The following is a 16,734-nucleotide window of genomic DNA, read 5'->3' as shown; positions in this document are numbered from 1 at the left end:
CCAAAGCACAAGAAGTAAAAGTAAGAATCAATAAATGGGATAGATTCAAAATAAAGATTTTTCTCAGTAAAGGAAACAATCAACATCGTGAAGAGAGAGCCTACAGAGTGAGAGAAAATCTTTGCCACACACTTCAGATAGAGCACTAATCTCCAGAATGTATAAAGAACTCAAAAAACTTTACACCAAGAATACAAATAACCCAGTCAATAAATGGGCTAAGGAAATGAGCAGACACTTCACAGAAGAAGATCTACAAGCAATCAACAGATATATGAGAAAATATTCAACATCTCTAGTAATAAGAGAAATGCAAATCAAAACTACCCTAAGATTCCATCTCACCCCAATTAGAATGGCGATTATCAAGAATACAAGCAACAATAGGTGTTGGCGAGGATGTGGGGAGAAAGGCACACTCATACATTGCTGGTGGGGCTGCATATTGGTGCAGCCACTCTGGAAAGCAGTGTGGAGATTCCTTAGAAAACTTGGAATGGACCCACCATTTGACCCAGCTATCCCACTCATCGGTTTATACCCAAAGGACTTAAAATTAGCATACTATAGTTATGCGGCCATATGGATGTTCATAGCAGCTCAATTCACAATAGCTAGATTGTGGAACCAACCTAGATGCCCTTCAATGGATGAATGGATAAAGAAACTGTGCTATATACATACACTGGAATATTATTCAGCCATAAAGAAGAATAAAATTATGGTATTTGCAGGTAAATAGATGGAGCTAGAGAGTATCATGCTAAGTGAAATAAGCCAATCCCAGAAAACCAAAGGCTGAATGATTTCTCTTGATGGGTAGATGCTGATCCATGGGGGTGGGGAGGCAAAAATGGAGGAAGGATGGATTGTATAGAGAAAAATGAGAGGTGGGGATGGGGTGGGGGGAGAAAAGATATTAGAATGAGACAAACATCATTATCCTGTGTACATGTATGATTACACAAACAGTGTGACTCAACTTCCTGTACAACCAGAGAAATGAAAATTGTACCCCATCGGGGTAGAATGAATCAAATTTTAAAAAAAAGGATTAAAATATGCAAATTCTACACAGAACTCTACACAGCAGCTCCTTGACTTATGGTGAGGCTGCGTTCCCAAGAAAACCACTGCATGATGGGTGTGGTGGCACACGCCTGTAGTGCCGGCAGCTCCGCAGCCAAGGCAGGAGGATCACAGGTTCAAAGCCAACCTCAGTCACTTAGCAAGGCCCTAAGCAACTCAGTGAGATGCTGTCTCTACATAAAACATAAAAAGGGCTGGGGATGTGGCTCACGGGTTAAGCCTTCTGGGTACAATGCCCAGTACCAAAAAAACAAAAGGAAAGAAAACATCGCAAGTTAAGAACACTGTACGTGGGAAATGTGTCAAATCTGCCAACCCACCTGCACCCCAGCTTAGCCGCAGGGCACACTGGGGTGTCCCCATGTTCACGGGGCTCACAGGCGCTGCTTTCTACGGAATGCGTGTCACTTTCGCACCATTGTGAAGTTTAAAAAAAAAAAAGAAGTAAGTGAGCATTTTAAACTGGGGCCCTCTGGAAGTGCAAAGAACCTATGATTGTATAATTACAAACTTCAAAGGCGTGGGGTCCTCAGTTTAAGGCTTGAATCACCCAAGATTTTAGGCTCTCTTTTTTGTTTCTTTAGTTTGTTTGTTTGTTTGTTTATGGTACCAGGGTTTGAACCCGGGGGGCTTAACCACTGAGCCTCATCCTCAGACAGGGGATGAGACAGGGCCTCTCTAAGTCGCTGAGGTTGGCTTTGAACTCACAATCCTCCTGCCTCAACCTCCTGAGCTGCTGGGATGACAGGCGGGCACCACCGCACCCGGCCGAGTCTAGGTTTTTAAGTCTAGAAATGTTAAATATCGAGACCTGTAATGTCCAAGGCTCCGAAGCGGGTTGGTGGATGCTTTCTGTACAGGGACAGATGGCAGATGTGCTGGGCTCATCCCCAACACTGGACGCTGCCCTCGGAGCACAAAACAGCCAGACGCCACGCACAGGAACACACAGCTGGGCGCCAATAAAGCCGTGTCCCCTGGCACCGCGATCTGCCCAGCACAGTGTCCCCCACGACAAAGCAGCGCATCCTCTGAGCCACGCAAAGGCTGGCAGGGGGCCGGGCCTGGCCAGGGACTGAGGTGACTCCAGGGGTGGAACCCGGGTCCTGCCACTGAGCCCGCCCAGCCCGCGGACCCGCGGCCTCGGGTGCGGGTGGTTTCTGTGGAGGTGGCTGCCACCGGCGCCCGCCCGCCCGCCCGCGCACCTTCTTGTGCGTCTTGAGCTGCTCCTCGCCGTAGCGCAGCACGTCCTTGATGAGGTCCTGCAGTTTGCGCGTCAGCTCCAGGTGGCACAGGGCCAGCTTGTCGGAGGAGACTCGGAAGACCTCCCAGAGCGGGGCGAAGGTCCTGGGGGGGCCGGGTCACACTGAAGTCCCCTGAAGTCCCCTCACATGGCTCAGCTGGCATTGGCTTGGCTACCTGTGCCTGGCCGGGCTAAGCCTGCACCCATCTTAATTAACCTTTTCATTTTCATTTTTAAAATTTCCGGGGCTGGGGACAGAACCCAGGGCTTCCTGCATGCCAGGCAGGCGCCCTTCCGCTGAGCTCCATTCTTAGTCCAAAGCGGGAATTGAAGTCCAATCTGGAGGCCCCAGGAGTCCTTCCTCTGGGTGTGGCCCAGTCCCCCTGGTCTCCAGGTCCCCCGATTATTACCAGTGGGTGAGACTCAGGTGGGAAACCAGGTCCCCTGTGGACCGTGCCCCTCAGCAGGAGCCCTTCCAGTGCTCCCACAGACCTCTCCCTGCTGCCTCCTCCGGCCCTCCCCACGGTGTGGCCCCATGGCAACCACAAGGAACTCTGCAAATGCCAAGGGACATGCTTGAGCCTCAGGCCCCCTGGCCTTTCCTCCCCCAACATCCCCCCCCCCCCCAAGCAGCCAGGTGAGCCTCCTCCTTCTTCCCTGAACATGCCAAGTGTGCTGCTGCCTCAGGGCCTTTGCACTGGCTGAGCCGCCCGCCTGGGTCTCTGGCCCACGGCATTCCCAGGGCCAGCTCCCTGTCCACACTGAGGTCTGGGCTCCCGGCCTGCCTACTCCAGAGGAAGTGCCCGCCCTCTCCTGGCCCGCCTTCATTTCTTGCCTAGCCCTCCTCACTCTAGGAAAGGACGGCTATGTCTAGTTGAACGTCTGGCTCAAGGGACATGGCACAAAGGTCCCGCGGGCAGCTGCAGTGCCTGATCCACAGAGGGTGCTCAGGAAGCACCAGCGAGTCAGCGGGCCGCGCCTCCTTCCCACCAGGCCCACGGAGGCGCACACGCTGCTGTCTGGCTTCGGAGGGTGAAGACGCCTCCACCGCAGGAAGGCCCCCGACGCCCAGCGCCCCAGCCACCTGGTGACCTCTGCTCCACTCACCCCATGGGGGTCCCGTTGCTGGCCAGCTTGGAAAGTTTCGCCATGGCCTTTGAGTAGGTCTCCTCGATGGTGGCTCTGGGTAGGGGCAGAGGGAGGAGGAGCGTGACTCGGGGCACCCTGGGGAGGCGCCACCCCTGGACCTCAAACATCTGAGCCGTGACTCAGTCGGGGCCTTTCGGAACCTCAAGCAAGAGGCCTAGTTCCCATCAAGTAGCACATTGTCCCAACAACAGCGGTAGTTGTAGCAGGAGCGAAAACAGTCCCGAGCGCAGACCAGGCAGAGTGCGTGCTTTCTGCAGGCGTGTGGCTCAGGCGGATCCTGCTAAGTGCCCACCTCCTGCCTGGGCACGTCTTCCCGCAGACGAAACCGCAGTTCGCCAGGAGCGGAAATGTGCCCGTTTAAAAGCAATGGCGGGAAGGAGGTACCTGGCAAGGCAGGTGTAGGACCAGAGGGGCGGTGGGGGGGGCCTGAGAAGGGGACTTCATGTGGCTGTGGGCGTGGCCACATGGCAGGTAGCGTGGGGACCTCACCTCTCGCGGATGAAATCGGCCAGCTCCTTGGTGGAGATGGGCCCCTGCTTCACGCTGTGGTATAGGACCTCAAAGCCATGGTTTTTCTCACCCTGAGGGCATAAAGATGAAGACTGAGAACAGGGAGGGAAGAGGATATGTTGTCGCCTAGCAACGGGGGCAGGGCCCAGGGGTCACCTTGCAGAAGTCCATCCCTTGGCTCTAGGGACTGAGTCAGGCCTGAGCAAATCAGTATGCCGCACTTCCCCTTGGCCACAGGGATTGGCTCTTGAACTTTAAGTTGGGCCAATCAGAAAAAAGCCTGGGATTCTGGGGCCATAAATGAGGGAGAACAATCTCAGTTCTTCTTTGTGTCTCTTTCTGTTTCTGTTTGTCTCTTCTTGGTAAGTCTCTTCCCGTTTTTTCTGTCTCTCCATGAATGAGGAATAATATGATGACAAGAGATATTAGAAGCCAAGTGGAAACCATGAGCCTTGGAAAGATGCTGGACCAGAAGGAGTCAGATAATACACGTGTGTTTAGCCGAGCTGCTGGATCAAACCAAACCTAAAAGCCACATTGCCCCCACAACTGTCCACTTTTGTAAGCTAAGACAACCCCTGTTGTTTAAGTCACTGTCGTTGTGTTTTCCATTCTTTTCAACATGGAAACTCCCTCTTTGAGAACTCAAGTCAGGGCATGGGGTTGAGTTCTTTTTCAGGACCCAGCAAAGCCCAGCACATGGTATGACCCAGAAAACACAAGTTTTTGAGAATGTTGAATAAATAAACAAATGCTATTTTGCTGCAACCAGGTAGTGCTTTTGTAATCAGGACTGAAAGATGAGGTTTGTGGAGAGACCGGATGCCTTCTGTCTCTGTCTCTCTCTGCGGTGCTGGGGACAGACAGGGCTCTTCCATTGAGCCATGTCCTAACCCAGCCCCAGGCTACTGAGTTCCCAAGAGAACCCCCAAGCCTCTCTCTGGCAGTGCTGGGCAGGTTCTGATAAATGGTGGAGTCCTCCACTCACCCTCCCAGTTACCGGGAAGCTGGAAGGCCAGTCAGAAGTCACTGCAAGATGGCCCTCCTGCTGTGCACCCAGAGAAACTGAACCAGATTTAGCACATTAGAGTTGCCTTTGGGGCTTTGGGGACCCTGACAAGGCTCCCTCTGGTTCATCCCCCTATGAGAGGTGGCTGGCTCCCTGTCCCAGCTTAACAAGGCACTACCTACCCACAGGTAGAGAGAGTGACAGTCACCCCTCGCTCTAGAACCTCTGATGGCTCCAGTCAGCCGTCCATCAGCTGCTAAAGTTCAAGGTCCCTTCGTCTGGAACTGCCTTCCCAGCCTAGCTCCTAGCTCCTTCCTGTCTCGCCAGCAAGACAGTAAATGGTGCAGACTCGTGGTCTCGTGCCACCGCACCTTTGCCCAGGGGTCCCACCACCAGCTCCTCAGCCCGCCAGCCCCTCCGCCAGCCCCTCCCACTCGCCGGCTCCTCCCACGTTCTAGCCCCTCCCACTTCACGAGGGCCGATCCGACCCACCTTCTCTCCCGCTGCTCGGAACCCCACCGCCCTGAGCACTCCGCCTGCCCCTCCAGCTTCCCAGGAATAGTTCTCTTTTCCTGTCTGGGGCTCTATTTTCAGGCTCAAGTGCTACATCTCCCTTACATGCGCTGGGTGTCTCTGAGTTGGTGACTTCACCTCTCTGGGCCTCAGTTCCTTGTCCAACAGTGAGACCACCCAGCTTCCCAGGGTCTTGGCGAAGTGGGGCTGGCACAGCGCTGGGCGGGGGCCTCCTGGGTCAAAGTGTGGGCTTGGCAAACAGCCCTGGCAGGGCTCACTGCCCCGGGGATCCTCGGGTGAGGCTGCTCCAGGCACTGTCACCCAGGCCAGCATCTGGGGCTGACTCCCAGCCAGTCACTGGCCTTTTTCCCAGGCCTGGCAAACCCCCAGCAGCGTCTGCCTTTCTCGGAGTGGGCTGGCAGCCGAGGGTCCCAGGAGGGACTGCCTTGGGTGTGTGTCTCCCACCAGAACCTCTGGATCCCAGTCTCGCTCCAGTGCTCGCTGGGGCAGGGCCTTCAGGTCACAGTCTGATCAGGACCCTCTCCTGCTCACACTTCCCCATGGCTTCCTAGCGCGTCTACGCCTCTTTTCTTGCCCAGCTCAAGGAGACCGATGCATCCCTGTCTGTCTCCATTACCCCCAATGAGAGTCTCCTCTGGACCATCCAGAGCCCCTGCCCGCCCAGCAAAGGGCCAGGCCTATGTGGGGACTCAAATACAAGTAAGGGATTGCTGAGGGCTGGGGACGTGGCTCAGTGGGAGAGCATTTGCCTAGCACGCCCACGGCCTGGCTTCAATTCCACTACTGGGGAGAAAAAACAAAAAACAACGTCGCTGGATGCTTCTCTCATGGACAGGGTCCCCGGGACCCTCCGTGTCCCAGGAAGGGGAATTCCATTCCCCTTTCCCACACGGGGTAACTGGGGCTCAAGGAGGCAGAGTCACCTGGCCCAGGGCTCCCAGCAGAACCAGGTTCGAATCCTGAGCTCAAGGCTCTGGGTCCCCTGGAGCTGGGGTGTCTTTAGGTGGAGGTGGTTTCTATTTTTTCTTCGCTCATCTGAGTTTTCTGTGGAGGGTTTGCGTGCTTCATGCAATTAAAAAGGACCTAAAATAACTTAGGTGCCTCCTGTCATTAAAAGACATCTTCAGGAGATGTAGGTGCTGCCGTCGGGTCTCCAAAATGGGGTGACTTCTGACACTCCAACCCCCTTACACAGAGGTCCTCACGGGCGCAGAGACACACAGCCCCTGGGTTGGGTCACACAGCCATTCAAAGGCATCTCTGGGGAGTCAGACCCTTAGGGAGAGGGTGGAGGTCAGACCCCCGCGGGTGGCATGGGGGTATGGCCCCTTTAAGAAAACGAATGCGGGTAAGAGGAGCCCCAGCTGGGGAGGGAGTGAGGGAGGGCGCCTGCCTGTTGCCAGGGGCAACTGGTTGCCTAACAACGGGCTTCCTCTCTGCAAGCCCAGGGCCTGCAACTCTGGACCGGGCTTTCGGGCCCCTCCCGGTCAGGCAGCCTCCTCCGAAGGTGCACCGTCCGCGGCTGCTCTGCAGGAGGAGAGCGTGTTCCCTGAGCGGGCCACCGTGTCACACCTCTGGGCTCTCGCCCGGCCCGTTCCTTGGCCTGGAGTCCTTTACACACATCCTGGAGACGGGGGCCTCGCAGCCGCAGCCGGCAGCAAACACAGCTCCTGTGCCGGCTCCTCCCTGGGCGCCCCGCAGGGCTGGCCCTGGCCCGCAGGGCGGCGGTGTCTGGCCAGCTCTGTGGCCCCTAGGTGGGGGGTTCCTCCCTCAGAGCTGGGACGGAGATTCCTGGGGGCCCAGCATCTTCCAGAGGGAGGGAGTCCACGAATGGACTCAGCCTGTCCTCTCAGTCCTCCAGCCTTGGGTCACACTAGGTGGTCCCCACCCTGGATGGTGAAGCAGTGCAGGGGACGCAGGGGTCAAGCCAAGAAAACCCCCCAACTCTCCAGCCGGGATGGGCACGGAAACCCCCTGGCGGGAACGACCTGCGTCCTGGAAGTTCACTCTGAGTCTGCCTTTCGCTGGGCAGCTTCAGCTAACAGATTCCTACTCTGGGCCGTCATTTCCCGGTGGCGCACGCGGTGACCTGCCTGAGGTCACACCGTCTGTGAATGCTAACCCAGCCTGACTCTGACCGCTCTGACCTCTCCCGCCAGCAGACCCTCCACCCACTAGACACTCAGTCTCCCCATCTCCATGAAGGCCCCGCCAGGAGCCCCACCAAAAGAAGAATAGGTCTTACCCAAAAATGATCCCCAAAATATGACATCCCGACGGCCTCTGTGGAGACCCCTCAGGCCCCGGCCCACACCTGTCTGAAGAAAGAGGCAGGTCTGAGCCCCAGTCCCACCCAGTGCCAGCCCGAGGGGGGAAGCAGGAGGCGGGAGAAGGGGAAGCTCAGAGACCGGCACGCCCGGGGCCTCTGAGATGACTCGGCTCTGGTCCTGGGTCCCGAGTCCAGGGGAACAGAACTGGACACACATGCCCCCGGGCTCATGGGGTCAGGGCTGCACTAGATGGAGGGATGGGCGGGAAGGAAGGGCATGGACCATGGGGTTTTTAACACATATAGGAGTTCGTGGGCCAAGGTGGAGTGGGAGTGAGTAAGCCCCGCCCAGGCGGAAAAGCTCAGGCCCATTTCAGAGATGGGAAAATTGAGTCCCTCTGAAGAGGGAAAGCCACTTGCCAAGGTCACGCAGCAGGAATGACAGCAGAGCCCAGGTCTGCCCCTAGCTCCTCGCGGGCAGCTCCTGTGGGAAGAGAGTCTGGTGAGAGGTGGGGGCTGGGGTCCCTGGAGTGTCCCCGAAGGTCCCCTGGGGTCTCTGAATCCCTCTTTGCTGTCCCCACCTGGAACTCAGCATGGAGAGCTCGCCCCTCGCTCTGGCTACCCTGCTGGCGTGGTGGCCCCGGGGTCCCAGGCCTGCCCCTGGAGGCCAGTGTGAGCTTATCTGAGACACTGTCCAGCTCTGTGCCTCAGTTTCCCCATCTGCCACCTGCGATGGGACACCTAGAAGGTGGGGAACCCCGGCCTCTGCACCGGGCTGGGCCGGGCGGCCCGGTGGGGGAGGGCCACACGGTGTCCTTGGCATGTTCCGAGGCCAGGCTGGTCACTGAGCCTGCAGGCCTCATCCATAATTCATGACCCTGTGGGCAGCTCGGCAGCAGCCGGGAGCCAGGGAGGCACGGTGGTAGCAGGGGCAGGGCCTGGTCACCGCGGGCTGGGGAGGCTCCCTGGGCCCCACCAGGAAAGGGCTGAGCAAACCCTTGGGCAGGGCTGCCCCTCTCTCGGCCTCAGGTGACCTCATCTTGAAAGTTAATTTCACCCACCACCCTCCTGCCTTCTGCCCGGACTTCATGAGCCACTCGGCACCTACCCTGTGCCCTCTGACCAGGGCACCGCCAGGTCTCTGAGATGATTTGGCCCTGAGCCTGGCCCCCAAAGCGCCCCCAGTCTAGGAGGCAGAGCTGGACACAGATGTCCCTGATCTGGGGAGTCAGGGGGAGGCCGGAAGGAAGGCCAAAGGCTGGACTGAAGCAGAGCGCATGGTGCTGGGGCCGCTGGCACACACCTGCTGCCAGCTCTCAGGAGGCTGAGGCAGGAGGATCACAAGTGTGAGGCCAGTCTCAGCAACTTAGCAAGACCCTGTCTCCAAAGAAAATAAAAACACAAAAAGCACCAAGGAGGCAGCTCAGTGGTAGAGCACCCCGTGTTCAATCCCCTGCACTGCAAAAAAAGAAAAAAAAAGGGAGGGGGGAAGGGACACAATAGTTGGGGTTTTAAAGCATCAGTAGGAGTTCACCAGGCACACCATTTATTAAGGCAGATGTACCCAACACCACCCTGTGTGGGCAATGCTAGGGCCCAAGTAACTTCTGCTCCCAGGGTAGCCCCTGAGCAAACCTAGCTTGGTGAGAAGAGGCATTCCAGGCTGATGTCCTAAGGGAGGAAAGTCCCCAGTCTCCTATCATTTCGGGTCACGAGCTGGATCATGAGCCGTGCTGACCAGTACGGGACCCCCAGCCCCAGGAGGTGACTTAATCTGAGCACAGTTAAAACTGAGCACAGTCCCACAGCACCTCTTCCCTGGGCCAGACGCCTCCCGGGCCAGCAGGAGCAGGCGGGGCAGATTCGGCTCTGCTCAGCACGTGGTCTGAGGACCCCGAGGTCCCAGAAACATCGGTCTCGCTCCTGCTCTCAGGGCTCAGCTCCGATCAGGTGGCCTCGCCCTCTCTGCCCCCACACAGCCTGCCGGGCTGTGCCCAAGCCCTCACACCTGGCCACAGGCCACGTCCCTGGACGCAGTCCCAGCTTCCAGACCAGGAGACAGGCCCAGAGAGAGGTCACTGCCTCTGGGGACTGTGGCTGTGCCCCTCATACCTGCCTGCTCTTCAGAGGTGGTTCCTATTCAGTCCCCTGGTCCCCAACCTGTGCCACCGCTCAGAGCTGTGTCGGGGGCAAAGCTAAGGATGGCTCATGCCCACGGTGGCCCAGCCCAGGAAGTGACACTCGCTACTTGTTCCGAGACCAGCCCAGGCAGAGGGGCTTCCCTTCTGTCCCTGATGGGGCCCAGGAGGGGCAGGAGGGCCCCCTGGCCAGGACTCAACTCACCCCACGGGCGTTTGACGGGCAGGCTCGAGGCGATGGCCACAGGCCCCTGCCACTTCCGCCGCACCAAACAGAGGCCGGTGAGCGGGGGAGACAGGAAGCTACCCTGCCCCGCCTACCACCCAACTGCCACCTCGCCACCCCGCCCTGATCAGTTCCCCTGGGACCCCTCTGTGCCCCAGGGAAGCCACGCAGGTGGGTAAACTGAGGCGTGTGACCCTGGGGCCCCAGCCTGGGCTCTCGGCCCTGGACAAACAGTAATCATGGCAACTTGGGGGTACAGCGCCCATAACGGCCAGCGGCCCTCCCCAGCACCCCAGGACCTGCTAGCCCGCGCTGGGAGGCTTGATCGCCCCGTAGGTCCCGCCCTCCACGAAAAAGAAATTTAAAATGACACTTGACAACAGCTGGGGCAGCAGGATGAGGATGCTGAGCTCGCAGGCTGAAAGACTTCCTGGGACCTGAGACCTTCTCGGTGTTTTGTTTTTTTCCCTGATTTGTAAAGAAGTTCAACATGGCTGTGGGCCCCTAAAAGTGCCGGGAGACTGAGACATTTGCCACCGTGTCTGATCCCAGGCTGCCCAGCCTCTGCAGTGCCATGGCAGAGCCCAGAGATGGCTAGACGCTTGCCCAAGGTTACACAGCAGTTTGCCAGCTGACCCCAGATGCCCCCCAGCCTGCTTTCCCAGCACCAATTCCCGAAAAACCGGGATGTGTGAGCTGCCCGGGAGTGGAGAAAATGGGACAGGGACCGTCAGCAAGAGGGCAGAGCCCGAGCTCCACATCTGGGCACCGGGTGGGGGCTGGCTGGGTGTCAAGGCCCCTGACCTTTTGCTGGATGACCCTGGGCTGCCCCTGCCCTCTCTGGCCTTCCAGGATCTATAAACAGAACCTGACCCATGTCCCCACCGGGCTCCAGTGTGCACACTACAGGATCCGTCTCTTCCTTCCCACCGGTGGGCTGCGTGGTCCTCGTGGAGGCCACGCTCTTCCCAAGATCAGCTCAGTCATGTCTCCCCTTGTGGCCCTGCCACCAGGACTGTCATCAGTTACACAGACCGGCTGGCTGCTTGCCAAGTCCAGGCAGCGTCTCATCCGGTGGGGAAACTGAGGCACGTGCCCGGGTCCTGCGACAACTCAGCTGCAGGGTGGGCATCTGAGCTGGCGCTCAGGAACTTGTTCAGCTTTCCCGACTGGTCCCCTCCCTCTCCATTACTTCACATGGCGCACACCTATCGAGTGCCTGCTGTGTACCTGACTTTACAGACATCCCTTGGAGATGCCCCGCCCTCCTTCCCCTTCCTGGTCAGTTGTGACCCCATTTAGAGAGTATGATAATTAGTATGATAATGAGCACGTCTGCATTACAGCACCCCCTCCTCCCACAGTCCCCTCTGATCTTCGCAGAGGGAGTCAGCCCATCTCATGGAAGAACAAAGCAAGGCACAGGAGGGCAAAGCCACACGCAGGTAGAGGCAGGGGTCTCAGACGCTCATCCTGGAACTCGCCCCTGTGCCCACTGCTGGGACGAGCTGGAAGGGACAGGGAGAGGCTGGCCCATCACCTCCCACCTCTTCCTCCTGCCCAGGACCCCACCCAGGAACTGGCTCGCCCCTGGTGTGGGTGGAGGTATGTGGGTCAGGGTGTGCCCCAGGCAGTGACACCGGTGAGACCAGGGTGGCTGGGCCCCTGTTCTAACAATTGCAGCTTGGTCATGTTTTATTGTCGGACGGGACTGATGGTCCCCCTTCTTATCCTCAGCCCTCTGGTAACACTGAAGTGTCACCATCAACCCATTTTGCAGTGCAGTAAACCGAGGCACAGAGGCCAGCAAGGCTCACTGAGGGGTCTTCAAATCCCACAGTTCTCCTGACCCCATGTTAAGCAAGAGGAGTGGTGGTGGGTTCAGAAGATGGAGGTGGCAGGGTCAGAAGCCCCGCATCTCAACTTTCTCAAAAGAGGAAACCAAGGCTCAGGGAGGTGCTGTCACCTGCCCAAGGTCACCAGTGAGGCAGGTCCATTGGACGCTGCCTCCCTCCCGATCCCCAGTGCAGCTGGGGCAGGCAATTCAGGGGATGGGAGGCAGATGGAGGGGCTGCCCACCACCCAACCCTCCTCCGCACCCCACTGGCAGCCAGCCTCAGGCAAGATCTTAATTTACCTCCATTTATTTTCATCCCCAGGAACAGATGCTGGCTGCTCCCCCTCTCACACTCACCCCGAGAGGGACCCTCAAAGGCCAGGCTCCTGCCAGGAGGGGACCCCACACTCTCTCCTCCCCAGAATTCCAGACGTGGGGTCCCCATAGAGGATGCTAGTGGAAAGACCTCCACCCCATCTTGGGGTGCTGGATCAGGACATTTAGATGAAGGGAAAGGAACTCCCCCAGTCCCTCTGGCTGCCAGGCCTGATGGGGGTTCACACTGGAGAAAAAGGGAAGCAGGTCCTTCATCTCAATCCCTGGGGGTCTGCAGGTCAAAATTGGGAAGAGAGAAATTGCGGGGTGGTCTTCGCCCCACCTGCGCAGGTTTGCAGGCTGGAAGGGGGGCGGCGCCCCCATCTTTGAAGCCCCAGAACCTAGCCAGGATCCAGGCTTAGAATAAAGGGATTTGGGGAGGGGTCTACCTGCACAGCCACCCCGCTGCACGCTCTAAGTCTAGGCCAGGAGACGGGGTGCTGGGGAGGGGTCCCCATCTTCGCCTCTGGACCTTCGACTGCCACCGGGGGGGTGGAGGAGGAGACCGGGCGCCCACCGCGCAGCCCCCTACCCCCGCCGCCAGCCCTCGCGCGCCGCCGCGCCTTTGCCCGCCGCAGTCCCCAGTGCCGCTGGGCACAGTACGCGTGGGGGAGCTGCGATGCCTGGGGACGCCGAGGGGTCCCGGGGACAGCACTCACCTCTCGAGCTCGAGCTCGGGCCGACCCCGCGCCGCCGCCACCTGCGGCTCGGTGGCTGATACCCGAGCCCGCCCCGCCCCTCCCCTCCCTCCGCGGCTGCAGCGCGGCAGCCTGGTGGCTCCGCCCCTGGGGCGTGGCCTATAAAGTCTCCACCCCCTTGGCGGCGCCGGGAGGCAGGGGCGGGCTCAGTGTTCGCGCGGTCCACCATTGGGCCATTTAGGCGGCCAAGCTCCGCCAGCCCTGGGCGTTGATTGGCTAAGAAGAAGAGGCTCCTTTTTTATGTGTCCCTCTACGCGCGCGCCCCCGCGCGCGCACAGACTCACAGACACACACACACACACACACACAGACACAGACACACACACACACACACACACACACACACACACACACACACACACACACACAGACACACACACACACACACTCTCGCACACTTACGCCACCACCCGCAGTTCATTTGCATAATTTAAAGAGACAGGCGTCTTTCCGTTCCTCTGGGTTGAGAAGGAAGGTTACCCCAGCATTTATTGAGCGCCACTGTATGCCAGCCATTGAACAGGGCTCATTTGCTTCCCCCTACAAGGCTGTCAGTGGGACAATATTGATCCTCATTTACATTTGCTCGGAGAGGGCAAAGACATGCTTGGAGGTCACACAGCAAGTCTGCAGCCTCCAGCCCCTCCCAAAAAATGCCATCATGCCATATAACAACTCTGACAGACTCCCATCTAGCTCACCTGAGTCTTCATAAAATGAGACTTATACACAGCCTGCCGATCCAGACAGAATAGGACCTTCTACACAGGGACAGAACGCCTGGCTGATGTCCAGCGCCCCATGCTTGGTTATCCACCAACTTCCTCAGCTCAGCCAGGGCAGCCCAGGAGTATGGACCAGGGCACCCAGATGCCCTGAAATCCCACCCTTCCCTTCACTGTCAACCGTTGGTCATGCAGACCCTGTGTCTTTGAAACACCCCCAATTTGCCCATTTTCCTGCTCCCCACAGTGGCCCAGGGCAAGGCCAGCTCACCTACAGCCTGGATGCTTTCTTGGCTTCCTCAAAAGGCCTCTGTTTCCTCCATCTCTGTCCCTGACAATCCCTGTTCCCATGGCAACCACATTTATCTGTCTATCCATCCATCTATCTGTGGCCATATGTATACTCAAACATTTCATCTCAGAGCAGTTTTAGATTTACAGAATCATCATGCAGAAGAGCAGAGCCCCAGGCCCAGGCTGCCCCATCGTCACACTCACCAGTGTGGCACACTGGTCACCATCAGCGAATCAATATCAAGACACAGTTATGGGGCTGGGGTTGTGGCTCAGTGTCAGAGTGCTTGCCTGGCATGTGTGAGGCCCTGGGTTTGATCCTCAGCACCACATACAAATAAATAAAGGTATTGTGTCCACTTACAACTAAAAATACTTTTGAAAGGAGGGGGGCTAGGGAAGTGGCTCAGTGGTTAAGTACCCTTAGGTTTGATTCCTGCAAAAAGACACAATCATTAACCCAAGTGCACACTTCATTCACATTTCCTCCTCTTCCCTGAATGTCCCTTTTCTATCCCAGGATGACACGTGACTTTTTTTTTTTTTTTTTTTTTTTTGGTACCAGGGTTTGAACCCAGAGGTGCCTAACCACTGAGCCACATCCCACACATCCCCAGCCCTTTTTTATATTTTACTTAGAGACAGGGTCTTACTGAGTTGCTTAGGGACTTGCTAAATTGCTGAGGCTGGCTTTGAACTTGTGATCCTCTTGCCTCAGCCTCCCAGGGATTACAGGCATGCACCACACGCCTGGCCCACAGGACATTTAGTCCTCACGTCTCCTCTGAACTGAGACAGTTTCTCAGCCTTTCCTTTCATCTTGACAACTTTGATGGTTTTGAGAACTGGGCAGGTGTTCTGTCCTTCTCCCTCCACTGGATTTGTTGGGTGTTTTTCTCTGGGTCAGACTGGGGTGATGGGCTTGGGGAAGGAAGACCACATAGGTGACATCCCCCCCCCTTTTTTTTTTTTTTGAGACAGGGTCTCACTAAGCTGCCAAGGGCTTCATTAAGTTGCTGAGGCTGGCCTCAAACTTATGATCCTCCTGCCTCAGCCTCTCAAGTTGCTGGGATCATAGGCATGCACCACCATGACCAGCTTGAAGTGCCCTTCTCGTCACATTGCAGCAAAGGTGGACACTGTCAACATGACATGTCACAGTTGGTGTTCACCTTGACCCCCTGGCTGAGGTGGTGTTTGTCAGGGTTCCTCACCATGAAGTCACTCTGCCATCCCCATTCTGTGCTGTGAGAGGAAGTCCCACAGCTCTCTGCCTAGGAGTGGGGGGTGATGGCCACCTTCTTGGGGGGCTGAGGAGCTATGAAAATTACTTGGATTCTGCCCCCCAAATACATATCTTCCCCCTTTTACTCGTTTACTTAATTATTTATGTCAGTATGGATTTGTGGATATTTATTTCGCACTCTGGGTTATAATCCAATACTACTATATTGATTTTGTGACTCGTGTTGCAGTTTTGGCTGCTGGAAGTTCTTCCGGTTGGCTCCCATGTCCCTTTGACATTCCTCCCTCTTTGCTGGCTTTTTATTTATTTATTTATTTTTCTGTGAGGACATCCTACTTTTCTGCCACTGTAAGATGCTCTGGATGCATATATTTCCTGCCCTGGTCCTAGGATTTGCCTTTGTTTTCCAAAGAGCACCCCAGTGCCTTTAAATAGAGACTGGTTATCTTCATTTGTTTTCTGTTGCTAAACCAAAATACCTGAGACTGGGTGATATATATATATATATTTTTGGCCGGGTAGGGGGTACTAGTGACTGAACCCAGGGGCACTTTAGCCATGAGTCACATGCCCCACCCTTTTTATTTTTTTATTTTGTAACTGGATCTTGTGATGTTGCTGAAGGTCTCACTAGGGTGCCCAAGCTGACCTTGAACTTGCAATCCTCCTGCCTCGGCCTCCAGAAATCACTGGGATCACAGGCATGTGCCACCTTGCCTGGCTGAGACTGGGTAATCTATAAAGAACAGGGGTTTATCTTAGCTCAGTTCTGGAGGTGGGCAAGTCTCAGAGCACAGTCCCAGCACCTTGGTTTCTGGTGAGGACTCAGTGCTATTTCAACTTGTGGTGGAGAGTCCAAGAGGAATTGCTGCATGCGGAAGAGACATCACCGGAAATCTTGCAATTGATGCTCATGTCTAAATGTTACGTGGTACCACACTAATATGCACAACTTTATGTTTTTATGTATTATTTTAAAAATAAATTTAATTTCTTAATAACCCACAAGGGGTTGCCAGGGCTTTCTAGTTGCTCTTCTTCCACTCCCTTGAGAAACACGTGCATCCCTGTTACCCCTAGAGGCTGCCCACACGGTTCCACTGGGAATCAAGGCTCCACCTGAGCTTGGAGGGGAGCAAGCAGGTTCAAAGCTCAGGTGCCTGCTGCTGCCCGGCGAGAGAGCAAAGGAATGTCCGTACCCCCGCTGGCCTGGGTAGGGAGGAATCTCTACTACTGCAGTGCCCAGCTTAGGCTGGCCATCGGTCCACGCCGCCGTCTCCGCACCCAGCCCCTCACCACGCGGCTCCTTCTGGCCCCTTGCTAGTCTGTGACCTTCCACTTCACCAGGGAGAAACCCGGCCCCCGCCCTCCAGCCCCCAGTGCCTCAGGGGC

General features: G+C 56.7%; 1 protein-coding gene across 7 annotated transcripts in view; it reads right to left on the bottom strand.

Annotated features, from left to right (window-relative positions):
- Fcho1 (FCH and mu domain containing endocytic adaptor 1) overlaps positions 1–16,734 on the bottom strand; it is a 28,566-nt gene that overhangs the window by 11,508 nt on the left and 324 nt on the right. For 3 of the 7 annotated variants that reach the window (XM_047531658.1, XM_047531653.1, XM_047531657.1), the window contains exons 2-6: positions 8,224–8,287; positions 7,780–7,852; positions 3,971–4,062; positions 3,440–3,514; positions 2,295–2,436 (exon numbers count right to left, since the gene is read on the bottom strand). In XM_047531658.1, the coding sequence (XP_047387614.1) occupies positions 2,295–2,436; positions 3,440–3,514; positions 3,971–4,062; positions 7,780–7,806 (336 nt within the window). In that variant the 5' untranslated portion in view covers positions 7,807–7,852; positions 8,224–8,287. Of the gene's footprint in view, positions 1–2,294; positions 2,437–3,439; positions 3,515–3,970; positions 4,063–5,618; positions 5,640–7,779; positions 7,853–8,223; positions 8,288–8,911; positions 9,041–10,146; positions 10,188–16,734 lie in introns of those variants that run through there. The other 4 variants (XM_047531655.1, XM_047531654.1, XM_047531656.1 and 1 more) reach the window with 4 other exon arrangements.

Source organism: Sciurus carolinensis, chromosome 17, assembly GCF_902686445.1.
Source record: "Sciurus carolinensis chromosome 17, mSciCar1.2, whole genome shotgun sequence".
NCBI classification, from domain to species: Eukaryota; Metazoa; Chordata; class Mammalia; order Rodentia; family Sciuridae; genus Sciurus; species Sciurus carolinensis.
The sequence above is the reverse complement of the archived record's forward strand: the minus strand, read 5'-3'. Positions and strand labels throughout refer to the sequence as shown.